Source organism: Sceloporus undulatus, chromosome 2, assembly GCF_019175285.1.
Source record: "Sceloporus undulatus isolate JIND9_A2432 ecotype Alabama chromosome 2, SceUnd_v1.1, whole genome shotgun sequence".
Taxonomy (NCBI): Eukaryota; Metazoa; Chordata; class Lepidosauria; order Squamata; family Phrynosomatidae; genus Sceloporus; species Sceloporus undulatus.
The window spans coordinates 5934749-5961875 of NC_056523.1; the positions used below are offsets into that span (position 1 = coordinate 5934749).

General features: G+C 44.4%; 2 protein-coding genes and 1 pseudogene across 4 annotated transcripts; 2 read left to right on the forward strand and 1 right to left on the reverse strand.

Annotated features, from left to right (window-relative positions):
* The first annotated feature begins 283 nt into the window (after positions 1 to 283).
* LOC121924269 (zinc finger and SCAN domain-containing protein 31-like) lies at positions 284 to 11575 on the forward strand. Of its 3 annotated transcripts, XM_042455581.1 has the most exons (5): positions 740 to 834; positions 3938 to 4884; positions 6463 to 6592; positions 7766 to 8308; positions 10634 to 11575. In XM_042455581.1, the coding sequence occupies exons 2-5, from the start codon at positions 4066 to 4068 to the stop codon at positions 10648 to 10650; spliced, it is 1509 nt and encodes a 502-aa protein (XP_042311515.1). In that variant the 5' UTR covers positions 740 to 834; positions 3938 to 4065; the 3' UTR covers positions 10651 to 11575. The 3 variants fall into 3 exon arrangements, with proteins under 3 accessions (XP_042311514.1, XP_042311515.1, XP_042311512.1); XM_042455580.1 differs by lacking the exon at positions 740 to 834 and adding an exon at positions 284 to 312 and having other exon boundaries at positions 7766 to 11575; XM_042455578.1 differs by having other exon boundaries at positions 7766 to 11575.
* On the reverse strand, positions 11570 to 20074 carry LOC121924268 (zinc finger and SCAN domain-containing protein 31-like). Its single transcript, XM_042455577.1, has 4 exons — positions 19938 to 20074; positions 16946 to 17973; positions 14464 to 14587; positions 11570 to 13090 (listed from the first exon to the last, which is right to left on the reverse strand). Exons 2-4 carry the CDS (start codon positions 17660 to 17662, stop codon positions 12207 to 12209), a joined length of 1725 nt encoding a protein of 574 aa, XP_042311511.1. The 5' UTR covers positions 17663 to 17973; positions 19938 to 20074; the 3' UTR covers positions 11570 to 12206.
* A 1953-nt stretch (positions 20075 to 22027) lies between these two features.
* The window catches only part of LOC121924273, an 11976-nt pseudogene continuing 6876 nt past the window's right edge, over positions 22028 to 27127 (forward strand).

The window sequence follows — 27127 nt, forward strand, 5'->3', positions numbered from 1 at the left end:
TTCTCTCAGAGCTCACCCACACTGCAGAAATGAAGCAATTTCACACCACTGTAGAATCCTGGGATTTGTAGTTTGGGGAGCTCACCAAAGTCAATGGTCATGAGCAAACGGGTGTTCACCCATATTGATGGTAGGGGTGAGGATAGGATGGAAAGAGTGGGAACTGACCTTGGGCTGCATCCACACTGGAGAAATAACCCGGTTTGGCACCGCTTTAAGTCTTTTCTGGCTCAAGGCTATGGAATTCTGGGAGTTTATTGTGGGGCCCAGAGCGGAGCTTCTTCTGATTTCTTGCCTGGAGTCTCCATTTTGGTTAATGTCCGAGTCACTGTTTTGGAAATCTTTGACTGTTGAAATGTCTTCAGTGTCTGCTTTAAAGTTATGTCAATGTTTTCTGTTCATTCTTTTCGCAGATCAAATCAGAGACGCCTTAAAAATTCACCTGCAATAGAACACGTTTTTATTATACGCCTCTAATCATGATAAAATAATGCCATGTTAATATGCAGCGGTTTGAGAGCTGGACTGTGGCTCTGGAGACCAGGGTTCAAATAGTGCACAAAAGGCAGTCACTGGTCGACCTTGGGCAAGGCACACTCTCTCAGCCTCAGAAGGGAGGCAACAACAGCAGCATCATCATGCCTTCCAAGGACTGATCCCATAGGGCTGAAAGCGTTGGAACCAACCAGGAGCTCCCAGGCCGAGAACTACAACTCCCAAGAGCCCTTGCGAGGCAGCTGCAAACTCTTCTGGAAAGGAAAGCAAGGGGTGGGAGGGAATAATAGGGTTTTTGAACCAAGAAGCCGAAGCCAGGAGGGAAAGAGCCTTGGAAAGGTATTTTGGAGGATGGGGAAATATGTCTCTATATCTCTACTATACTGTGCATGGACTTCACTCCCTGAGAAGCAGAAGCCCTCCCTGGATCTTCCTGGCTGCTGCCTTCCTTCTTTTGCAAAGGAGCCAGAGGCAGAGTCTGGGCTGCAGACAAGGTCCCTTCTCCCCCCAAAGCCTTTTCCCCTTTTCCCTGGGACCTTCCCTCCCCAGGAAAGTGCAGCTCTTTTGGGGGCCCTTTTCTTTCCCTTTTCCCAAGAGTGAGGGGCAGCATCAGGCTCTGCTTTGAGGGACCCCAGGGATTCCCTTTTTAGGGGGAGAAGGGTCTGGGAAGTGCCAAAAAGGGGCCCAGAGCTGGGCTTTGGCTTTTGCAAAGAAAGGAAAACCAGGGAAACTGGGGAGTCCTTGGCTGGCTGCAAGGAGGTTGGGAGAGATGGTGGCAAAGCAATGCTAGAATTGGGAGCCCCCCCCCCTTTTCTGTGCAGAATGCGGAGCAAAGGGAGAGAGAGAGAAAATCAGATTTTTAAAAATGGTTCTGGTTTATTATTAGAGGAGTCTGTGAAGGAGCCCCCAAAATCTGGAGCCAAAGAGACCTTTCTGGCTTATGGAGACCCTATCATGGGGCTTTCGTGGCAGGATTTGTTCAGAGAAGGCTTGCCATGGCCTCCCCCTGAGGCTGAGAGAGTGTGACTTGCCCAAGGTCATCCCAGTAGGTTTCCAAGGCCAAGCAGAGATTTGAACCCTGGTCTCCAGAGTCATAGCCTCCAGTGCTCTAACCACTAGGCCACGCGGGCTCTCATTAACTGGTGGAAGAGAGATGGGTGCACTGTGGAGCCTGACTGAAGGGAGCAGGCTTCATCCAAGTGATGTGGGTGATTCTGTCGCCACATTGTCAGTGTTGTAGCAAAATATGTGCCTTGCCTGTGGGCTTCCAGAAGTATCCTTGTGGCAGCCTAAGCCCTGCCGCTGCCTGAGGCCAGAGGGGAAAGCGCCACTGCAATTCCTCCTCCTCTTCGGACCCTGCTGACTGCTGGGCCCACCATCCACCCTCTGCCTCATTCATTCTCTAGGGCCCTATTGCACCACCCCAGGATTTAAGGTGTGGAGTCAGGTCCCAGGTTAGGGGTTCTTTCAGTAGTCAGATAGAGTGAGGGGTTGGCAGTTCTGGTAAAATCTGCATGCATTAGGAATAATCACTTCTATAGAAGTATATATATATATATGCCATTGGTATCATAAAGTTGGAAGAAAAGCGGGGTATGAATAAATATTATTATTCTTAAACCACAAGGGCCATCCAGTCCAACCCCATTCTGCCATGCAGGAACTCACAATCGAAGCACTCCCAACAGATGGCCATCCAGCCTCTGTTTAAAGACCTCCAAGGAGGGAGACTCCACTACACTCCGAGGAAAGAGTGTGTTCCACTCTCGGACAGCTTTTACTGTCAATAAGTTCTTCCTAATGTTGAGGTGGAATCTCTTTTCCTGTAGCTTGTAACTACCTGTATTGCTCTAGGTCCTATTCTCTGGAGCAGCAGAAAACAAGCTTGCTCCTTCCTCAATATGACACCTCTTCAAATATTTCAACATGGCTGTCGTATCACCTCTTCTCCAGGCAAAACATCCCCAGCTCATTACATAATTATAGAACTTCAATACCATTTTAACCACCATGGTAACATCTTAAGGAATTCTGGGGTGAGGTTTGTAGTCTGGAGCTCCCTGTCTGAGAATTCTGAATAGCCGGCGTGGGGTAGAGGTTTGAGGGTTGACTACATCTCTGGAGACCAGGGTTCAAATCCATTCTTGGCCATGGAAACTGGCTGGGTGATCTTGGGCAAGTCACACACTCTCTCAGTCTCAGAGGGAGGCAAAGGCAAACCTTCCTCTAAACAAATCTCAAGAAAGGTTCCGTGTGATATGTTTATCTTAAGGTCACTGTAAATCAGAAACTACTTGGTGGCACACAACACCAACAAATGCAAATTCCAGTATTGTTACAATGGCACTTACCCAATGAAATCATAGTGATATAGTTTTGTAGTGAGACAGGGTCTTCTCTCTTTGTGAATAGATGGCATACTGAAATAGAGAAGCCTTTCAACTGATCAGACAGGGTCTTCTTAATATTTCTAAATTGGAGATCCTGAGATTGAACTGTAGGGGTTAGAGTTTGGGGGAAATCACTCTTTGGACTTCAACTCTCATAATCCCCTGGGACTGGAGGAGTGGCACCTTTCCAACCCCTGGTAGAGATGAGTGATTCACTGACGATATCACACTCCACTGTTACAGTGCTTTTATGCCACTTTTACTGCTATGGCTGCCTCCTGTGGAATCTTGGGATTTGCAGTTTAGGGAGGGGCCTTTAGAATTATCAGCCAGAGAGCTCTTGGGCCTCATGAAACTGCAAATCCACAGGAGGCAACCATAGCAGCTTAAGTAATGGTATCTACTTGAGTCCCTATATTGGGAGAAAGGTGGGATATAAGAAAATAATAATGATAATGATAATAATAATAGAATAATAGCGCTATAACAGTATAATGTGATATTGACCTAAAAAAATCACTTAGAGATTCTGGGAATCCAAATGAAGTAATTTTTTTCAAGCACTGTTTCCTTTGTGGAGGAGCAGAATCTTGGCTAAGTTCAGATAAAAGCAGAGACTGAGGTCATCCCTCCATATTTGTGGCTTTGATATTTGTGGATTTGATTATTCACGGATTTTATTAATATGTTCTCTCTAGGAATATCTAGGTCCTCCAGTGCAACTCTATGGTTAACTTTAAAAGTTGCACTTGAAAGACCTAGCGATTCCTAGAGGCAATACTCTACTAGGCATTTGTAGCTCCTCCAGCGCAATTCTGTGGTCAGTGTCTGGCAGATATCGATCGCAGAGTTGCACTGGAGGACCTAGATATTCCTAGAGAGGTGTCCTCTCAGGTAGAAACATGGTGTTTCTGTTATTTGCGGTTTTACCATATTCACAGGGGTCTTGTGCACTAACCCTAGTGAATATTGAGGGATAAGTACAGTAATATCCTTTTTCCTCAGTTTCTGGCATTTGACCCAGTTGTGACTACCCTATTCTTGTCTCCTAGGTTGTCTTTCAGTATAATGAGGCTGGACAACTGAGAGGGAAAGCTCCCATGCTCTGAAGGTAAACCATTCCCCCTTTCTACAAGTTTCCGGAACATTCTACCTCCGGTCTTCTGCTGGCAAATTGGAAATGGATCCAGAACAGAGAAACCCGCCAGAAACCCAGCTCCAAGCTGTGTTCAAACAAGGGATGTCCCTCTGCATGAAAATGGAGGAGCAAGAGCAAGGAAGCCTAAGGCCATGGGAAAGATTAGCAGGAGAAGGAAAATGTTCCCTTGGCCTCCATGTTGAGGGTGTCCAAGATGGGGGATTCCTCCAGAAGAGATCCAGAGAACCAATTAAACAGGAACCAGAGGAAGGGTTACTTCAGCACTGGGATGCCCAGTGGCAGGAGTTTTTGAAGACAGTGGATTCCCCTCTCTCAGGCTGGGGAGCCACCCCATTGCCCAAGGAGCCCACACCGTGGGATGACACCCAGGCCTTCCTGGTGGCCTTTGAGCAAGTGGCTGAGGCCTGCCAGTGGCCCAAGGAAGAGTGGGTGACCCGTCTCCTGCCGGCCCTCAGTGGAGAAGCCGAGCAAGCCTTTGGCAGGTTGGATCTCAAAGACAAAGAGGATTATGGGAAGGTGAAGGCAGCCATTTTGAGACAGGACGCTCTGGCCAGGGAGCGTTGGTGCCACCGTTTCCGACATTTCTGCTACCAGGAGGCTGAAGGGCCAAGAGGTGCTTACAGCCGTCTCCGGGAAGTTTGTCACCAGTGGCTCAAAGTGAAAAAACACACCAAGGAGCAGATTCTGGAGCTGCTGATCTTGGAGCAGTTCCTGACCATCCTGCCACCAGAAATCCAGAGTTGGGTGCGAGAGGTTGGGCCAGAGAATTGCTCCCAGGCGGTGGCCCTGGCTGAGGATTATCTGCAGATGCAAAGAGAAACAGAGATGCAGGAAAAGCAGGTGAGGTTTGTAAGCCGCCTTGAGTCCCTGTTCTGGGAGGAAGACTTTCGTCTCTCAAAATGTGTGGGTGGTCATCATGGACCGATCATGGAATTCAGCTAATCCGAAATTGTGACGTGCAACCAAGTGCCATCTGGCTGCAAATCACACTTTTTGCCTTCCCTGTGTTGTTGTTGTGTTCCTTTCAAGCCATCTGCTATTTATAGCAACCCTATGTCATATGTACTCTATACATTCATATCCTCTCGGGGACGTTAACCTCCGTCAGCCAAAATTAGACACAACTGCTACTCAGAGGACATATTTCTTGGCTGCCCCCAAATTGTGGAATGACCTGCCAGAAATAATTTGGCAGCTACAGCTGCAGATGCTGTCTAAGTTTAAAATGATAGTAAAGATCAGTCACTTAAATTATTAATTTTGAAGTATATATATATATTGATTGAGTTTAATATGTACTGTTTTTATATGCTCTTTAAACTGATGTGATATCTTTGGTGCTCCCCAACTCATTCTGTAGGGAGAGGTGTGTGTCATCATCATGGGGATGTCTTGGCAAAATTTATTCAGAGACCTTTGCTTTTCCTCTGAGGCCAAGATCATCCAGTGGGTTTCCATGGCCGAGTGGTGATTCAAACACTGGTCTCCAGAGTTGTAGTTCAACACTCAAACTACTACACCAGACTGCTGTCATGCCTGCCTTACCTAAATCAGCAAACACATGTTCTTCTCATCTCTTTCCTTCTAGATTGCATTAGGTCTGTGCATAGTTGGTAAAGTGACAAAGGACTTTTCCAACACTTTCTTACTTGATTCCTTTAACTCAGGGTGCATGTGGCTCCCTCAGGCTTCTACCACACTAAATCCTCAAAATGTGGTGCCACAGCAAACTGGCATTATGGTAGAATTTTCCTACCCCCCTCCAGGGGGTTGGACTAGAAGGCCCTTGCGGTCTCTTCCAACTCTATTATTCTATGATTCTCCATACCCTTTTGGAAGGGAAGATGTCACTCTGCTGTACCAGTCTATGGGTCTCTATGGTGCAACAGGACACCCTCCTGTATCATAGAGAGTAGCACCTGTCAAGTTATCATTGAGATTTACTGGTGGGTTGCAGGGGTGGTGGTTCAATTTAGCCCCATGACACTAGGAGTTTATTTCCCATCTTTGAATGGGAAGTGCCAGGAACTAGACTTGGAAACTTGTCTGTGAAGAAGGGCAGCCCTGGGTATGGGGAACACTTTCCCTTATTTTTGCAAATGGCAATGCAGAGGTTTGGTGACCATGGCAACTGCTTGGGGGGCCAGTTTCTACCCTGTACCCTCTCTTTGTTTTGGCTGGTTTAGGAAGTTCTCAGCAGGAAACAAAATTTACAGGCAACTTTCATGTAATCTGTGCTGCCATTTTCTAGTGAAAAAAATCACTTGAAAATTGCCCTGGAAATTAAAAGCAACATGTGGTGGTGTTAAGGAGCTTGAGGGGACTGTCAGGAGGTTTTGTGGACCATAAAAGTGAAGTCTGGGGCTATGTGTGACCCACTTTCCCTACTCCTTCTATACTGTTTTTTTCTCCCTCCAGATGTCATTTGGAGAGGCATCATCTGAGGAACCAAGCTTCGAATCAAGGCAGGTTGTGACTGACACAGGACAGAGGCAGCAGTATCAGGAGGCCAGGCTTGAGGGCGAGCATGGAGATACTTGCTCACAAGGTACCAACAATTTCAAACTCCCAGAACAGTTTCAGCTTTGGCCTCATCCTTATTCCACATCTCCCACATTAGCACATTGGCTGATAATACAAATAGAGGAAATGCAAGCCATTGGTGGAGGAAGTAGGCTATTGGTTTGATCCAACGTGGAGCCATCCTAGATCAAACTATGGTCTTGCATTCAGTTCATACTGTGTCCAATCAGAAACCTCTAGCATGTAGTCCTCAAGCACTACCAAAGTGTAGCATTCAACCATTTCTCTAGCAACCAGTATACAGATGCCTACTTCCTCTTGTGGAATGGATCCAATCCTATTGTAAAACCAGTTGAGATGGCAGCCATTACTACATCTTGTGGCAGTGAGTTCCACAGTTTAATTATTTGCTGGGTGATGGAACCTTTTTTTTAAAAAAAAAAAAAAATCTCCCAACCTGTCAGTTTCAGTGGGTCACCCCATGAGCTTCTAACACAATGAGAAAGGGGAGAACATCCACTATGCTAACTGCCTGGATACTGTGCAGATGAAGTTCTCTTACCTCCCAAAAATGGCAAGGTCTTTATATTCTCTGAACACTTACCCTAAATTCATTTTCAAAACCATTTGAATCAGCACCCCAGATTGCTGTCTTACTCTCTGGACTGTCAACATTTGTCATAATAATTGCGGCATTGATACTTGAAGGAGTGCCTCTCCCTATATAAAGTTTCCCAAGGTCTGAGGTCTACTAGAGAGGCTTGCTGTGTTCCTTCTCTCAGGATAATCCATTGTGGGAGGACATAGGAGAAGCGCTTCTCTGCTTTGGCACCCCAGTGATGGAGTACCCTCCTCTGTATGATTTTAAATCATTTTAAACTATTTAACCAGTTTTAATCTGTTTTTTAAATTGTTTAATCCCGTAGTTGCCACACATTGGTCTTCCAGGTATTCTGGACTTCAACTCCCAGAAGCCCTAGCCAACTTGGTCACAGTCAGGAAGTCTTGGACCAAAATCTGTGGCAGACCAAAGTTTGGAAACCACTGTTTTAATATGTATGTAGCCTATTTAAATAATTGTATTGATTTATGCTATTTTAAATTAATCCACCACTTTTTATTGTACTGTACTCTCTTTACTAGAGAGTAGGATATAAATATTTAAATAAAAATGTGATTGTCTTTCCCATTTTGGCAGATTATGCACAAGAGGAAGAGGGTGAGAAGCAAAGTGACCCACCTGCAAGATTTGAATCTGAGGAGCCCTCCCAAAAAAGAGTTTCCGAGACTCATAAAGTAGGGGATGCCATTGAGGATCAAACTGAACTGAAGAGTCACCAAAGGGGACATCTGAGGGACAGGACAAGGGAAATGATCCCATGTGCAACAAGTGAGAAATCTCTTGGGGAAGCTGCAGCACAGTCACAAGGAATATGTGGTGATCTAGGAGAAAGATTGGAATGGGATTCAGGCCTTATAAAATATGAAGAGATGAATATACAGGAACTCATTTACCAAGGTGAGAAGGAGAAAGTTTTGCACTGTCAGGAGCACCACCTCCTGAGACATGTGAGGGGAAAACCGTACCAGTGTTCCTATTGTGGGAAGACTTTCAGCCGCAGGTCGCACCTAGTGACACATGAGAGGACTCACACGGGAGAAAAACCCTACGAATGCTCATACTGTGGGAAGACCTTCATCCAGAGCTCCCACCTCGTCCTCCATGAGAGGACCCACACAGGTGAGAAGCCTTATAAGTGTTGCACCTGTGGGAAGAGCTTCAGCAGCACCTCAAATCTTCTTGCCCATGGCCGGACCCACACAGGGGAGAAGCCCTACAAATGTGTGGTGTGTGAGAAGGGCTTCATCAGCAGGTCACACTTAAAACGGCACCGGAGGAATCACAGCAGTGAGAAGCCGCCATCAGGAAGATATGGTGCTGGGGAAAGCTTATGCTTGAACTAGTTTTTTATAAGATATATGCACACAGAAGAATCCATACTGGAGAAAAGCCCTGCCAGAGTATCCGTTGTATTTCACAGGAAGAAGAAAAACAGCAGTCACACATACTCACATCTATGTACATCAGAGGTAGGCAGTTGTGGCTAATTCTCCCCAGACTCTCCTCCTCTAGACTGCCCCTTCCAGAGCAAGCCAAAATACCTGTTTTCCTCAGCATGCCTTCTCAAAATAGTGAAAGGAATTGATGTTGCATCATTTTCTGTCACTATTATGAGGGACTGCAGAGGAAAATGGAGGTATTTGGAAGTTGTACAGTGTTCTGGATGCCAATCAGTGGGGTTATTATGATGTATTTTTGTATGGTCTGGGGGCAAAAACTGTCTGAAAATCATACCATTTTTTAAAAGAGGGGTCTTTGGAGAACTACTAGAGCAGCAATTCTCAATCTGTGGGTCGCGACCCCTTTGGGGTGAATGACCCTTTCACAGGGGTTGCCTAAGACCATCGGAAAACACATATTCCCAATGTTTTTAGGAACCGAGACACATGGTTGGGGGTCACCACAACATGAGGAACTTTATTAAAGGGTTGCAGCATTAGGAAGGTTGAGAACCACTGTGCTAGAGTATTCAGGGACTACAAAAGGGGGGGGGGGGGGTCCAAGGACCTCGTGCAGCCTATATGCTATACATTGCCCATTCTGATCTAAATCAGTTGGATGACATAGACCTTCAGATGACATTAGACTACGGTTCCCAGCATTCCTCACCACTGGATGTGCTGCCTAGGATTTGTAGTCTGATAACATCTGGAGATCTACAAGACCCCAAGCTGATACGGATAGATGCACGCATACCCAAATATGGTCCTGATTGTAACTGAAAGAAACCACATCCATAAATGCACCTTTTTGCAACCTGCTGACCTCCAAAAGTTTGGGACTACAACTTCCTATGGAACTTGCCATCCTGGCCAGTGAGGGGGGAATGATAAGTGTTATAATGGAAAACACCTTCAGGGTGCCACAGTGTTTGACCACTGGTCCTGTGCCCTGAATTGGCCAGCTCTATTCCCCATGTCTATCCTCATGCTGTTGGGTTGCAGTAACCACTACTGGTTATGCTGGCTATTGAACTGAGTGGAGTTGCAGACTCCCAACATCTAAAGAGCAACATAAGTCCCATCCATGCAATATGGATTCATGTAGGAAAATTGGACTGCTGGGGGGGGCACACTGGTCCTCCAAGAGACTATGGAGGGCTGTACCCTGCTCTGCAAAGAAAATAATAAATTATAGGGGCTTTTTGTTCCAAAATGCTCTCTACTAGGCATGGTGGGTATTTTTACACTATTTGGAGACTGTCTTGGGCCATTTGGAACAACTGCCACATGTGGCAGTTCTATTTTGAGTTTTCTGAGGTTGACCACTCCTCAAGCGGCCCATCTGCAGTAGATATTTAATTAAGGTCAGATGATATAGTGTCATTGCATGCCTCCCGTGCCCACAGAGTGGTAATCATTACAAGAATCCCACGTCTGAAGAAAAAGATGTTTGATGTCAAGGCTGGTGGTTAGTCTTGTCCGCACATTTTCGAATCTATCTATGCCTTGTCCACATCGTCATAATTGGTAGCATAACTCTCTAAACCTTGTCCACCCATGGGTCAAAATCGGTTATAATGTGTCAAATCCGGTCATTGTCAAAATCAGTACCCAGTTGGGTACGCCCATTAGCACCCTAGCAGTAGCTGAAAGAAGTTGTGTCAATTCCCCAGCCAGCACTGTAGGGAACCATGTATGCATCCCAGCAGTAGCTAAAAGGAACTTGGGCAACTTATAGTGCATAAAGATACACTATAAAGATGTTTTAAGGGGTTGATGCGATCCCACACTTAGCCAAGTGTATTACTCGTTTTCCGGTGGGGCCACGAGGAGGCTGAACTTTTTCCCACCCCTGTTTATGGATTAACAAGTGGCATGAGAAGGGCTGTTCACTTAAGTCTGAGTGGGAGCATCACATTAGTTTTAATGTTTCAGTCATGTGTATATTTGCAAAGTGGCCACCCAAGGAGGAGAGGACTCACTATTTGCTTTTATATTACAGAAATGAGTGAAGAGTAGCTTTGGGCCTACTAGGTGGGCTCATTGCAAGAAAAGAACTTGCATTTGTTAACATACCAGGTTCCCATTGACTTGATGGCACTACTGAGGTTGGTAAGAAGAACAAGGAGCACATCTCAAGATGTTCAAAAGATACTTTTTTTATTAGCTCTGAAGGCCTTCTTCAGAGGGCCACCAAGAAACAAATAAATGGCTTCGGGTTTTCCTGGTTCAGAAATTTCTGAGGAGGGCAACTTCTGTTGAGTATTGGTCCCTCACTGGACTTCTTCACTCAGAGTCAAAATTAATATATTGTTCTGGAGTTACTGATTCAGAAACTTGTGAAGTTTCACTTCTAGGTAGGCCTCCCTTTTAAGACACGGAGAGCATTTATAGGCCAAAATACACTATTTTCATCTAATGAAATTATAGTACTTTGAGTATCTTGACATTTGATTCTTGTTTTTACCAAATGCTCTCCAATTTTTACATCCCTCTACTTTGGTTAAAACTGCCAGTTGGATTTTGTTGTTGTTGTGTCCCTTCAAGTTGTTTCTGACTTATGGTGACCCTAAGGCAACCCAGAAATCAACGAGATGCCAACAAAATGCTGAACATTTCACATTAATTTTGAAGTAGGGAGTAAGTAATAACTCAGGTCTCTTTCATACTACACTATTAGACCACTTTGGTACCAGTTTAATTGCCACGTTTGCTATCTGACCAAATCCTAAAATTTGTTGTGTCATGAGGCATTTTGAATTCTTTGCCAGAGAGTCCTGTGTATGTGTAGTGTTTTCTCTAGGAACTTTAGGTTCCCCAGCACTATGCTATGGTCAACTTCTGGCACAGTTCTGCTGTAAGACTAGAGATTCCTAGAGGGACCATATTAATCAAAACAGCAAATAATCAAATCTGCAAATGAGGAGAGTCAACTGTATATGAATAAAAATATTTTTTTTATTTAGTGTGCATATTTTCATTCACAGTTCATGTATATACATCTTAACATTTTGGAAGGAAGTAGCTTGCTTTCTCCTCCTCCTTTAAGCAGTCTCCAAGTGTCCTCTCTTCTCTTCCAGGGCAGAAAAAGTTTGGGAAGTAGAGAAGGAGGAAGAGAAGAATGAGGAGGAGGAGAGATCAGGGCCAACCTTGTTTCATGCCCTCCTTGAGTAATTCTTCCCCATCTCCCCGATCCTGCTCCACAGTTTTAGAACCACTACCTTAGACGGTTCCTTTAAGGCAGTGCTTCTCAGGCTGTCTGATGTGGGAGGACTGGCAATTATTGTTTTCCAGTGTGCCAGAAACAGGCACTAAGTTTGTGTGCATTGACTAAAATTGTTACTTTATTTCCTGGAGACTCACCAAAGACTGGCAGCCAATTACTCAAGGATCAGCGCCAGTCCAGGATCCACTACTTTGAATAGCAATGCTTTAAGGTTTAGCCACACCAGTTGATTGACATTTGGAAATTATGCATCCTTAGTAAACCTCCATTTTCAAAATGATTTACAAACAGTGAAGAACAAAGATGAAAAAAGTAATTTATACACACAAACATAGAAATGGCCCTCAGATCAGACAAGTGAAGGTTGGATGTGAATTTTCTGGTGCATGATAAGATGCTTGCTGCGATAGAAACTTTCTTCACACTTGACACATTTAAAAGGTTTCTTCCCAATGTGACTTCTCTGATGTCTAATAAGGGTAGATTTGTCACAAAATCTTTTGCGGCACTCCATGCATTCAAACGGTTTTTCTCCTGTGTGGTTCCTCTGGTGTGTAATAAAGTGCTGGCTCTGGCTGAAACTTTTCCCACATTCAGAGCAGGTAAACGGTTTCTCTCCCGTGTGGTTTCGCTGATGTGTTATAAGATGTTGCCTTTGACTGAAGCTCTTCCCACATTCCAAACATGTGTATGGTTTCTCTCCTGTGTGGGTTCTCCGATGCCTGATCAGGCCCGATTTATGACAAAAGTTTTTGCCACAGTCAGCACATTTATACGGTTTCTCCCCTGTGTGGATTCTCTGATGAGAGATAAGATTTGTGCTACGATTGAATCTCTTCCCACAGTTCAAGCATGTATAGGGTTTCTCTCCTGTGTGAGTTCTCTGGTGACTATTAAGGTCTGAGCGTCTCCGGAATACCTTCCCACAGACCGAGCATTTATGCGATTTCTCTCCTCCATTGACTTCATTAAGGTTTGATGCATCTTGGAAAAGATTCTCACTCATATTGCCTTTGCTTCTCCTCCTCCTTTTGAATATTCCTTGTGCTGATCTTTCACAGGCATTGCCATCCAGGCAAGAGATGAAGTTCTTTCTCCATCTCTCTGTTTCATGTCTCTGAAACATCTCTACCCTGTCTTTGTTTCCAGGATGTATTTCCTGCTCTTGACCCATTCTTCTTCCTGGTGATACCCAGAACATTTCTCCATCATTCCCATCTTGATCCCTGTCACCTAACGGAATGCAGAAAGAAGATGGATAAATACACACTAGAACAAGGGTTGGGAAAGTGTGGCCCAGAGGCTGCATATGCCCCTTGTGAGAGCACTTTTTTTTTTCAGGGGTGGGGGATAAAAAGAGTGCTCACAAATTTCCCCTAAGCAGCTGAGGGGAGAATTTTGACTAGATTTTGTTTCCCTCATAGCTGTTTTAGGCCCAATGAAGTACTTTTTTTTCAAGAGGAAGGAATCTGGAAGTCTGTTTCTGGATCACGTCTTGTTGGAAATGGCCAAGTAAGATCCAAAAAATATGGTGAAATTGCAGTGGTCCCTCCACATTGGCTGGGGTTAGGAATTAAGGACTCCCATGAAAGTGGAAAAAATGCAAATAAAAAACCAACAACACTCTTTATCTAAGAGAAACTTCTCTAGGAATCTCCAGGTCCTCCAATGTAACTTTATGGTCAACATCTATCAGACGATGATTACAGAAACATGCTGGAGGACCTACAATTCCCTAGAGAAGTGTTTTCTCTAAGAACTTCTAGGTTCTCCAGGACAACTCTATGATCAACTTCTGGCAGAGTTGCTCTGGAGGACCTAGAGATTCCTAGAGAGAACATATTAATCAAAACCGCAGATAATCAAAACCGCAAAAGTCAAAGCAGTAAATGTGGACGGCCAACTGTACAACTATGGCCACTAGAGGACATGAAGGAAGGAAACTGAAATAAAAATTTGTGGGAGGGCATGGCAGGGGTATCTACAGTTTTCTAGCATCTCCTGGGGGAGCCAATGTAGCCCTGAGCTTTCACCCTTGTGTCAGAGTAATGGATTCCCTCAGCACTTTGAAAAGTAACGTGGAGAATTAGGGAAGCAATCAATTAAATTAGATAGCAAGATATATTGTCATTTGTGATTCTGTGGCTGGCTATTGTTTCATACAACCGCCTGTTATCTCTCTCCTCTTGTTCTGAACTAAGCCAAGCGACCCAGCCAGTGGCTGGGAAAAACTGGGAGTTGCAGTCCAAAGAAAAAGGAGCATTTATCACTTCTGGCCCTAGGTGGCATTAGTATTCCTGACAGTCATAACGACCACCATCGCAGCATCTGCAAAACAGCTGACACACTAGGCCAGATAGGATAATGATTCAGGGCAGAGGAGAGCAATGGCTTCCATGTCAGTGGGTAGATCCATCCTCTCCTGCATTTAGTCCTAACTTTAAAGGAGCTTTACAGTCTTCAGTCTGGTACACATATGTTCAGCACTTTGGATAACTCATTTACAGTTCAGATTAAAACCAAAGGTGAATTCATTGCCCCACTGATACTGGAATTATCAGCATTACCTACCAAGATTTTTGTGTGTGTGGAGGGGATATCCTTACCCAGTATAGTGCCAGCTCCCTCTTTCTCTTGCTTGAGCTCACTGCTGAGTTCCCTCAAAGAGTGTTCTGGGGTCATCCCTTTTCCTGGGAGTATCACAGCATCTTCCTGGAACATTCCTGGTACCTGAAAGGTATGTGAACATGTTAGTCAAGTCCAGAGCTTAGAAAGGAATCTTTGAAAAAATAACTTGTTACCATAATATTTACAGTGCGCCCTTGCTATTCACGGGGGATCCGTTCCAGAGCCCCCTACAGATAGCAAAAAATGCAGGACCTTAAGTCCCATTCTTTTCAATGGGCATGCGCTCCCACTTGCGCTGCTGCGTGCATGCACATCCATTGAAAAAGCTGGGGCTTGCTGTCTGCAGGTAGTTGGAGTTGGCACGGGCATGCTGTACAATATTTTAAAAAGAAACTCACTGGATTGCTTTTTCTTTTCTAACATTAAAATAAAAACATCTTGGGATCCACAAGACAAATAGCAGAGAACTTGTAAAAGGTTAGTCTCAAAATGTACATGAAAACTTCATTTAAAACTTGCTTTAGAACACATGTGGGCAACTATATGGGGGCCGGTAATCATCCCCTTCCCCTCCACAGGGCACACCCTCTCACAGTAAAATTTTCTTTTCCTCTGCAGTCGCTCTCATAATGGCTACCAGAAGTGATGTTACTCCCTGTTGCCATTTTGAAAGGACTGCTGAGGAAAACAGAGGTATTTGAAGGTAGTACAGGAATGTGAAGTGCTTGGAGGATGGGGACAGGGGGATTTCTTCATGGTTGGGGAGGTGACAAAAAGCTACCCCCAAATTAAAAAAGATACTGGGGTAGGTCTGGCAGTGTGGAGGGGAATTGTTGGGAAGTTTCTGGAGGCAGAACTTGCCCACCCCTGCTTTAGAATGTAGCTAGAAAACGTTACCTTCACAGGCCTACATTTTGTTCTCTAACACTGTCATATTTCTCCAGTATGGTTTTAGAAACCTTTGCCTGATGAAGAAGCTTCCAAAGCTTGGGTCACGTATAATGTGCATTTTGGTTGGTCCAGTAAAGGTATCACTGTTTTGTGGATTTTGGATGTTATTGTACTTTGCTGTATGGCCAACACAACTAACCTTGGATATGTTTTTGGGACAGGAGAATTCCAAAGAGGGAACCAAGGGACTGGGGAGATTATCACACAGGGGGAAAGAAAAGGCAAAATGCTGGGATAATCACGCAATCCTGCAAAAGATTTTCAGATGACCTCACGCTCAATCAATACTTCTCCTGTGAATAACCAGCGAGGCTGAAGTAATAAACCATTCATGAGGAATTCCCGTGAATGGCTTCTCAATAGTGTGACTGAAACGCAATTGGCAGTGTGCGAAAGCTAATGTGTTTCATTCGCACTATTGGGGAAGTAATGTGGGATCTTTAAAATTGAAATGGGCTGCAGGAAGCAACCCGGGACCTTTAAACTTTAAAGGGACTGTGGGAAGCAATCCGGGATCAAAACAATTTGAATCCTGCTTATTATATTAACACTGTGAAATATTATTTTATGTTTTAGAAAGCTTGATCAACCATGTTTTAGTGCTTTCTATCATTAACAATCCAAAGTTATTATACTTTGATATAACTTACATCTTTCAAGAAAACATTGGAAGTTACAGGTTGTGTCTCCCTTATCCAAAATGCTTGTGAACGGGAGTGTTTGGAGTCTTTCAGATTTTGGAATATTTGCGCATATATAATGAGATACTTTGGAAATAAGACCTCAAGTCTAAATGTTAAATTCATTTATATTCTGGATACACTTTATACACATAGCTGGAAGATAATTCTGTACACAATATTTTAAATAGTTTTGTGCACGAAACAAAGCGTGTGTACATTGAATCATCAGACAGCAAAGGTGTCACTATCTCAGTCACTCATGTGGACAATTTTGGGTTCTGGAATATTTTGAATTTTGGAATTCCAGATGGGCCTTCCACAACAAGATAGGCTGGTCTCCTATCTACCCTCCTTTCACCAGCAGGCAAAAGACCTTTTTGTTCAAGCCAGTTTTTAATGTGTAATTGCTTGTCTGGAGCCTTCTCAATGGGAGAGAGGGTTGCTTTATTTTATATGTTTTATATGTTTTATTTTTAACTTTTGTGTGTTTTCAAAAATGATGTTATACCACTCGTATCCTATCGTTTTAATATGAGAATTATTTATTGATGTATTCTATAGTGCCATCACTGTACGAGGCGCTTTACAAGTAAAAGAGCAACAGATCAGTTCCCTGCCCTCTTGTTTTTTGTTTGTTTGTTTTTAATTAGTGTTAAGTCTTAGCTAATTCTTTTTGTCAGCTGCCTTGGGTTCCACTCCATCAGAAAGGTGACATATCAATGAAATAAATAAAATAAAATAAAAGGCAGGGTATAAATCAAACAAAGGAGGGGATCAGTATAAGTGATGGTGACCAGCTGTGGCTCCCCTACCATCCCATTCTCACCTGCTGTTCTGGTTTCTCTCCCTGTTGGTACTTTAAGAGGAAATCTTCTGCAAGGGTCACAGCCTGGAAACAGCTCTCAGAGCCTCTCCCCTTAACCCAGTTCTGCATTTCTAAGGGCAGGATAGCCAGGAATTGCTCCAGAATAACTAGGTCCAGGATCTGCTCCTTTGTGTGCCTCTCTGGCTTCAGCCACTGGATGCAAAGTTCCCGGAGTCGGCTGTAAACCTCGCGAGGCCCCTGGACATCCTGGTAGCAGAGCTGCCTGAAGTGTTGACACTGGACCTCCAAGCTGATGGCATCCTCCATCTTGATCTCTTCTCTTGGCCCATGGTCTCCTTTGCCATCTTTAGGGTCTGGCCTGCTATCAGACAGATGGGCCATTCCATTAAAAGTAGGAAGGAGTCCAGCCCTACTCTCCTCTGTAGTTCCCTGGCTGGCGGCTGCTTCTCCCTCAAAGACAGGCAAGGAAGACTTTGTCTCATCCTCTGGCAGTTGTATCTTGCCTTCTCTAGACAGAGGGTTTTGCACCACCTTGAGGAAGTCCTGCCACTGGGTTTCCCATGGGAGGGACGAAGGGCCTTCCACAGGTTCTTCTTTAATGTGCATGTGAGCAACAGGGGAAGCATCCCTTGTTTCGCTCAGGGCCATGCCTGCTGTGAACCCTAGAGTCTCCTCCAGTTCCATCTTCATTCCTGGCATCTCGCTTTCCCCAAACATAGGATAGAATGGGAGTCGCAAGTCTGGGAATGTCTCCCTCCGTTCCGCAGCTATTTTCACTCACCTGGAGCCATCCCTTCCCTCACCTATCCTGCCTGGGCTCACTTGCCCTTCTCCCAAGGTGGGAATGAAGAATCTGGTTGCTCACTTGGCATCTGCAGGTACATCAGCCCAGGTGACACTCTCCAGATCATGAATGATCAGGAGGAAATGGGTCCCTCAGGTAGATCTCACCAGGTCACATCTCAGGTCCTGGAGAGAGTCGTTTGAAAAGCTGACAGTTTTCTTTAGTTGCTGGATAGCCGTTCACCCTGAAATGAGAAGATGAAAAGACCAGTGAAGAAATGTGTAGGCCTGTTTGATTCCAAACACGGAAATGGGGAGACAGAGGATGCATCTATACTGCAGTAATAATGCAGTTTGACACCACTTGAACTGCCACACCTCCAGCCTACAGAATCCTGGGATTTCTAGTTTAGTGAGGCAGTGGCACTCTTTGGCAGAGAAAGCTAAAGACCTTGTAAAACTACCAGTCCCAGGATTCCATAAAATGCGGCTATGGCAGCTAAAGTACTGGCAAACTGCATTAATTCTACAGAGTAGATGCACCAAGAATGAAGGATTTCTAACACAGGACTAGCAAGATTTCCCCTTAAAACATACTCCCTGAACATCAGGGATGGGCAATGGAGGCAGGTCTGGAGCCAATTTTTGGTCCATAGCACCCTTGGGGAAAGGGCATATGGACAGCCAAAATTGCCCAAAAAACAAAATTGGAGTAGTTGGAAATCTACTTTTTCACTATTTCCCTTCCTGCCCTTTGTTACATAGTGTAAGAAGGGGTGCAACCTATTTGAAAGGTGACTTGCCACTCCTATAAGCTTATAGAAGAGGCAATTTTTAGCCAGTCTGGGGACCCTGGAGATATGGAGGGCCACAAAACCAGTCTTGATGGGCTACATATGGCTCCCAATATTGTATTTCATCTGCCCCTATTGTAGATAGACTTCCAATCCCATTGTAATGTGGACTGTGTTGGGTTAAAGAAAAATTATATCATATTCATCAGTCCCAGACAGCACATTCTCCAGCCAGCTTGGCCAAGGATGATGAGAGTAAGGCATTTGGGGGATGCCAGTTTAGGGAAAGACTTCCTTAGAGCAAACTGAACCCATGGAAGTTGATGAAGGCCTTTGCTTAAATACTAATGCCAAAATAGAGATGAGGAGAGGTGTATCTTGTCATAGGCTGTATCTACCGCAGCACAGTTAATGCAGTTTGACATCACCCTAACTGCCATGGGTCAATGCTATGGAATTCTGGATTTGTAGTTCTGTAAGATATTTAGTCTCCTCTGTCATACAGCTCTGATGCCATAACAAATTACAAAACCCAGGATTTCATATGGTGGAGCCATGACAGTTAAAGCAGCATCAAACTTCATTACTTCTGCAGTGTGGCAGCAGTCCCAGAGGGTTTAGTGCTTGTCTTTGTGGTTGTGCACCTTCAGTTCATTTCCAGCTTAAATCAACCCTAAGGCGACTCTATCAAGGGTTTTTGTTTTGTTTTGTTTTTTGGCAAGATTTCTTCAGAGGAGGTTTGCTCTTGCCTTCCCTGGAAGCTGAGAGAGTGTGACTTGCCCAAGATCATCCAGTGGGTATCATGGCCAAGTGGGTAATCAAACCTTGGTCTCCTGAGTCACAAGCCAACACTCAAACTGCTATGCCATGCTGGCTCCATAATGACACAATCCCACTGCAGAACTGATGCAGGTTGATACCACTTTAACTGCCATGGCTCAAAGCTATGGAATCTTGGGATGTGTAGTCTTGTGCAAAACAGCCTTTCCTGTCCGACAGCCGCACCAAACTACAAATCCCAGAATGCCATAGCATGGAGCCATAGAAGCCTAAGTGGTGTCAAACTGCATTATTTCTACCTTAGATTCTTTGATGCCCAAACTTTTGTCCTCCAGGCTTTTGGACTTCAACTCCCAGAAGCCCCAGGCAGCTTGGACAACAGTCAGGAATTCTGGGAGCTGAAGTCCAAAAATCTGTAGGACCAAAGTTTAGCCTACCTCACAGGGATGTTGTGAAGATTTTTTAAAACAGAAAGAGTTGGAGGATCTTGCATTTTTCCCTGGAAGAAAGGCAAGGCTGGAGTTATATGGAACAAATGGAAATAATTCATGTTGAAAATTGTAATCTCTGCTCCAGGAATTACCAAATTTCATACTCCTCAACCAGCCTCCCCCCCCCTTAAATGCCTCTTTTACCTTATTGCTTGCAGCAAATAGTGCTGACAATATCTCATCCAGATCATCCTAAAACCCAATTTTTGGGAAGAAGAGAGATTTGGGGGAAGGGAGGAGAGGGGAGGTGCAGGGAGGTACACCCATCTTTGCCATCCCCCTCATGTCCATTTCCTTCCTCTCTAGGACCCCCATGCTCTGGTGGTTTTAACATGTGGAGTGCCAAATGCCAAGGCTTTCACTGAGTTTTGATACCAAGCAAACTTTGCTTCTTTAAGAGGTGACATGATAGCCCTGTTTAAATATTTGAAGGGGTGTCATGTAAGAGGATGGAGCAACTTTGTTTTCTGCTGCTCCAAAGAATAGGACACGGAACAATGGATGTAAGCTACAGGTAAAGGGATTGATTCCACCTCAACATTAGGAGGAACTTCCAGACAATAAATGCTGTTTGACAGTGAACCCACTCCCTTCATGCACTCTTCATGGGGCTACCCTTGTTCCTAGTCCAGAAACTTCAACTGGTTCAGAATATGGCAGCCTGGTTGGTCACAGGTAAACCCAGAAATGACCATACAAGACCTATCCTAAAATCACTCCACTGGCAGCCCACTGGTTTCTAGGCGCAGTACAAGGTGTTGGTTATGACCCTTAAGCCCTACATGGCTTGGGTGGGTCCAACCTATTTCTGGGATTGCCTTCTCCTGTATAATCCACCCCATGCCCTCAGGTCCTCTGGGAAGAATTTATTACAACTGGTGAAGACCAGAACAGCTATGGCGACCCAGAGGACCTTTTCGGCAACCGCTCCCAGACTATAGAACGGCCTGTCAGACGACAGTACAAGTGTGGACAGCTTTAAGAAAGCTGTCAAGATGGATCTCATCCTACAGGCCTTTCTGGAATAGTTCAGCCACCCATTGAGTAGAGTATTATGTTGTAACCTATTGATCTTCTTGCACTCTTTCTCCGGTTTATTTGTTTTTATTTGTTTAATGATTCTTTTTAGTATGAATTTTTAAAAAATAACTGTGATTTAATTGTTATTTTAAGGGGGGAAGGGTAGAACCTGGGACTATTATATATTGTTATTTTACTATGTTTTGACTGTTTTACTGTTAGCCACCTTGGTCCCAATCGGAGTAGGTGGGATATAAATAAACAATGATGATGATGATTGGGCATGGTTTCCAGACCCTTCACCATTTTAGTCACCCTCCTTTGGACACATGGCTCCAGTTTCTCAATGTCCTTTTTGAATTGTGGCACCCAGAACTGGACACAATATTCTAGGTGGGGTCTGACCAAAGCAGAATAGAGTGGCACTATTACTTCCCTTGATCTAGACACTATACTTCTATTGATGCAACCTAAAATCGCATTGGCCTTGTTAGCTGCCGCATCACATTGTTGACTCATGTTCAACTTGTGTCTACTTGGACTCCTAGATCCCTTTCACACGTAGAAGTCTCCTTCCGCCAGGTGTGCTCCTCAGACATCTGCTTTTTTGCAGAAATGATCTGACGCATTTCCCTTCTTTCTTTAAAAACATCACATTTAACCACATTCTCACTCTAGCCACATGAAAACATGTATATACAGTTGCCCCTCTGTTTTCGCGGACTTGGAATCCACGTCCCTCGCCCATTTGTGAGTGATAAATGGAGAGGGGGAAAGGGGCACATGCCAATCGGTGTGTGCTGACTTCAAGCCAATGGGGCTTGAATAGCAGCAGTTTTCTGTTTTTGCAGTGTGGGGGGGAAGGATCTGGAATGGATCCCCCACAAAAACTGAGGGGCCACTGTATAAAACAATTAGGGCGTGCTGCATATGACATTGTAATTTAAAGGTATGGTTTTGGTATCTTGGCTCCTGCTGCTGCCTCCAAAGAAGCAAGAAGAGGAGCCTCCTCTTTGGCCCTCCAAGGGTTCGGGGGACCGAGTTACGAATCCTAGAGAAGAACAGAATTTGAGTGGCAGGGAAAGAGGGTGGGTCTTTCACAGCACTGACCAATCACACACCACTTCCGGTATTTTCTGTCGGCCTGACTTCCGGTCTTCCTACTTAGATAGGAAGTGGAATTCACACTTCCGGTTGGTGCATCAAGTAAAAGCTTCCCCTGTTGCCTATCTGGGTGAGAAGAGGAGCCGGTGGGGCAGGAGGAGGAAGGAAGAGGTTTTAGGACTCGGAGCTTCATTGACTGGGAGGCTTTGTTGTGGCTCCTCTCCCTTGCAGATGACACCAAACTAGGAGGAATAGCTAATACTCCAGAGGACAGGATCAAGATTCAAAATGACCTGAATAGACTAGAAAGATGGACCAAAGATAACAAAATGAAATTCAACACGGAGAAATGTAAGGTACTGCACTTAGGGCGGAAAAATAAAATGCACAGATATAGGATGGGGGACATCTGGCTGAATGAAACTACGTGTGAAAGGGATCTAGGAGTCCAAGTAGACCACAAGTTGAACATGAGTGAACAGTGTGATGCGGCAGCTAAAAAGGCCGATGCTATTTTAGGCTGCATCAATAGAAGTATAGTGTCTAGATCAAGAGAAGTAATAGTCTCCGACTGATGCAGTGACTGAGGATGGCGTCTCTCCTCTCGAGGCCTGTCTAGAGTCAGTAATGGGCTGGATGAGGGAAAACCGACTCAAGCTGAATCCAGAGAAAACGGAGGTACTAGTGATAGGTTCCCCTGGTCCAGGAATGGCGGTAGTTCCACCTGTCCTGAATGGAGTCACGCTCCCTGTGAAGGACTCCGTGCGCAGTCTGGGGGTGCTTCTTGATTCGTCGCTTCACCTGACTGCTCAGGTGAATGCGACGGTCAAGAGCACCTGTTATCAGCTTCGGCTTATTCGCCAGCTGCGCCCATACCTGGCCCAGAGGGACCTTGAAACGGTAGTACATGCTCTGGTAACCTCGAGATTGGACTTCTGCAATGTACTCTACATGGGGCAACCCTTATATCAAACCCGGAAGCTACAGATGGTGCAAAACATGGCAGCCAGGCTGGTCACTGGTGTTTCCAGGACCAGCCATATAACACCGGTACTGAAAGATCTTCACTGGCTGCCTATTCGCTTCCGGGCCCAATATAAGGCGTTGGTGATTACCTATAAAGCCCTAAATGGCTTGGGTCCAGGATACCTGAAGGACTGCCTCTCCCCGTATATTCCGTCCCGCACCCTCAGAACATCTGGGCAGCTACTACTGAAGGTGCCTGGGGCTAGGCTTACCTCCGTCACAAGGCGGACATTTTCCATCGCCGCCCCGGCCCTTTGGAACACGCTGCCCGCCGAGCTCCGCTCGACTACCTCCCTGGCCCAATTTAAAAGGGAGTTGAAAACCTTTTTCTTCCAGCTAGCATTCCCCGCATAAAAATCCTGTGGGCCTCCCTCCTCTTCCGTGGCCATGAGGATGGGCTACTGGGGCTTTTGCTGGGTTTATCTTATTTTTGCATATTGTATGGTGTTGTTTTTAACTATTGTACGTGTATTGTAATTTTATGTAAACCGCCCTGATCTATGGAAGGTGCGGTATATAAATAAAAACTTTATTATTATTATTATTATTATTTATAGTGCCACTGTATTCTGCTCTGGTCATGCCCCACCTAGAATACTGTGTCCAGTTCTGGGCGCCACAATTCAGAAAGGACATTGAGAAACTGGAGCGTGTCCAAAGGAGGGCGACTAGAATGGTGAAGGGTCTGGAAACCTTGCCCTATGAGGAACGACTTAAGGAGCTGGGGATGTTTAGCCTGGAGAAAAGAAGCTTAAGACGTGATATGATAGCCCCGTTTAAATATTTGAAGGGGTGTCACATTGAGGAGGGAGCAAGCTTGTTTTCTGCTGCTCCAGAGAACAAGACCCACAGCAATGGCTGCAAGGATACAAAGGGATTTTGCAGCACCTTTGAGACTAACTGTGCAATCAAAGGACAGATTACTCTCTTGCCTTTCTCCAGGGAATGGATCCTTTTTAAATAAGAGCTAGAGTACAGTACAATGCAATAGGCCCTCTGTATCCGCAGATTTCAGCATCTGCAGACTTTTTGTGGCACGGACAATCTTTGCTCCTCGCCTTCCCCATTTTGCCCCAGGGGATAGGAATTGTGCAGCCTTCCTGCTGTTGCACTGCAACTCCCAGCAGTCTTAGTGTACTTAATAGTGACAAATGCTGGAAGTTGCCATCCAGTGGCATCCACAGGGCTGCATGATCCCCACCATTGCAAATGGAAGGACTGGCCCACATGGGGGTCAAACAGCCTGAGCCTCCTAAAATCAACAGCTGGCCCCCAGAGGGGGGAATTTAATGTAAACTACTGCTCTGCTCTGGCAAGGTCACTTTTAGTCCTGAGAGGAATGAAGTCTACATATGTTCCATTTGTGTCTAAAACAGAACTTCGTTGTGGTGTGTGCCTTCAAGGTGTTTCTGACTTACGGTGACCCTGAAGACTAGGAGTTGAATCATCACTTGAACATGGAAACCCACTGGATGAGCTTGGGTAAGTTACACTCAGCCTCAGAGGAAGGCAGAGGCATCCAGTCTGAACAAATCTTGCCAAGAAAACCCTGCGATAGGTTCACTTTTGGATTGTCATAAGTGAAAGACAACAACACCCACAACAACAAGAAAGACAGCAAGGCAGGTGTCAGTCTAACTTCTGGGAAAGGAGTTCCAGAGTGCTGGAAGCAGCCACCAAGGTCTTCTCTCTTGTTTCCTGCAGATATACCTGTGAAGGATACAGAAAGAAGAACCTTCCCAGAAGATTTCAAAACATGGTCAGGTTAATATGGGAGAATACAGTCACTGAGATAACAAAATGCTGTATTTTTGTAATGTGGATACACCCTTTGTTATTTGAAGCACATAAAATCTGTCACATATAATTCTGTTTGGCAGAAAAATGAAACAAACCACTAATATTAGTAAAAGAAAAAGATTTTGTCATCTCCTGTTCTCTGTACAGTAGTTTCAAGCAGTTTACATAAACAGAACTGGGCAAGAATTACAGTGGAATAACACTGTGCTTGTTCCATAAAAGTTTTCCTGTTACATAGTACTTAGAAATTATGTCGAGGGAGTAAAAATATAAGCACTTTTTAATAACATTTTAGTCATCATTATAATAGAAAGTACAGTATAATCCATTTCCCCCTGATTTTTTCTGGAAAATAAGGTGGATGGGGAGAGAGAAAGGGAAAAAATATATTTTCCCAAATTCTCCCTTCCTCGCTCTCCCAGCAGACCTTCGTATCTCTGCACCTTCTCTTTCGTTCTGTCAAAGCTGCCCATGGGGAAAGTTATGAATGACACTGGGAAGTTTTACATCCCAAGGATAATACTCAAGTCAGCTCATTTGCAGTTTACTTCCAAAGATTTTATTGACGTATTTGTGAAGAGAAAATACTTTCTTTTTCTTTCAGGTTATTAGTGGATGTTGCCGTGTATTTTAAAAAGGAGGAGTGGACTCTGCTGGATGATGAGCGGAAGGCTTTTCATAGAGACATTATGGGGGAGATCTGGAGGATTGTGGCCTCTCTGGGTAATGATCCTTCTTTCCCTGGTTAATAATATTAAGTTTCGGAGCATGCTGAAGTAGTTTGATTGATAGACTGCAACTCTGGAGAACATCTATGGATTTGAGAAACCCACAGGGTAACCTTGTTTAACTCACACACTCTCAGCCCCAGAGGAAGGCAATGGCAAACCCCCTGAACAAATTTTGTGTGTGCACGCACACACACAGACACACACACAAAAGTTGTGATCAGTTGGTTGCAGAGTTGTCATTAGTCAGAAATGACTTGAATATACACAACAGCACTGCAGTTTGGATGTTTATTTTATGTTACAGTGGTACCCCGGGATACGAATGCGCCGCCTTACGAAATTTCCGGGTTACGAAAAAAATCAATTGAAAAAAACTGTTCCGGGTTACGAAGGTTATTTCGGGTTACGAAAGAAATTTTGGTGCTTTTCGGTGCTTTTTCGCACCAAATCGCGGCTTTTCCCCATTAGCGCCTATGGGTTTTCGGCTTGCGAAAGCTTTTCGGGTTACGAACGCGGCGGCGGAACGAATTAAATTCGTAACCCGGGGTACCTCTGTATTTATAACCTGGCTAGAATCATACTTATGTAAGGTAACAACAGTTACATAAAGAATTGTATTTAAAAAGCACACAGTAAAATAATTTAAGGTAAAAGTAAAGGTCTTCCCTTAACAAGATTGTCTAGTCATCTCAGACTGTTGGGAGGACAGTGCTCATCTCCATTACTAAGCCAAGGGAGCCAGCATTGTCAAAGATGACTCCAATGGTCATGTGGCCAGCATGACTCATTGAACACTTTTACCTTCCCACTGAAGTGGTACCTATTTATCTTGTACATGCTTTTGCACTTGTACATGCTAGGTTGGCAGAAGCTGGGACTAGTGACTAGTGACAGGAGCTCATTCCGTTATGTGGCACTTGGGCCTCCAACTGCTGACTTGCCCATCTTGCAGTAATCAGAGTCAGTATCTTAACCACTGAGCAACAGCAATAGCAAGTACATTTCTGTCCCCCTTATCAGTGAACTAAACACTCCCCAAGCAGTTTTCAGCGTGTAAGCCAATTGCCCCCAACAGGCTGGGTACTCATTTTAGTGACCTACAGAAGGATACAAGGCTGAGTGGATCTTGGAACCCCATGAGATCAAACACACAACGTTGTGTCTGCAGTACAGGCATTTAACCACTGTGCCACCAGAGCCATCACATAAACAATTTAGCATACATATAATTATTAAGGAGAAATGTTTCTTTTGTTTATTGGAAACACTGACTGTTTAGAGTGTGAAAGTTCAACATGAGCAATTTTGTTTTATTTGCAGAAAAGATTTTGGAACCAAAAAAACAAAAATATTGGGAGTAAGGTAGGGAACGTGTAGCCCACAGATCACATATCCCCACATATCCCCCCATAAGGCCATTTTTAGCTACTCATGGGCACCTTAAAAACCAAAATAAGCATAACATAAATGTAAAAATTACAAATTTCCACTTTCAATAAAGGTTTTGATGCGGGTTTGAACCTTATAATCGGCCACTGAACGTAAATCTAATAATTACAAAATTTATTTTTCTAAGGTAAATGAAACTGAATTAGATTCTTCAGTCTAGTAATGATTAACTAAAAGCATTAGCCCTCATCTATCTATCCTATC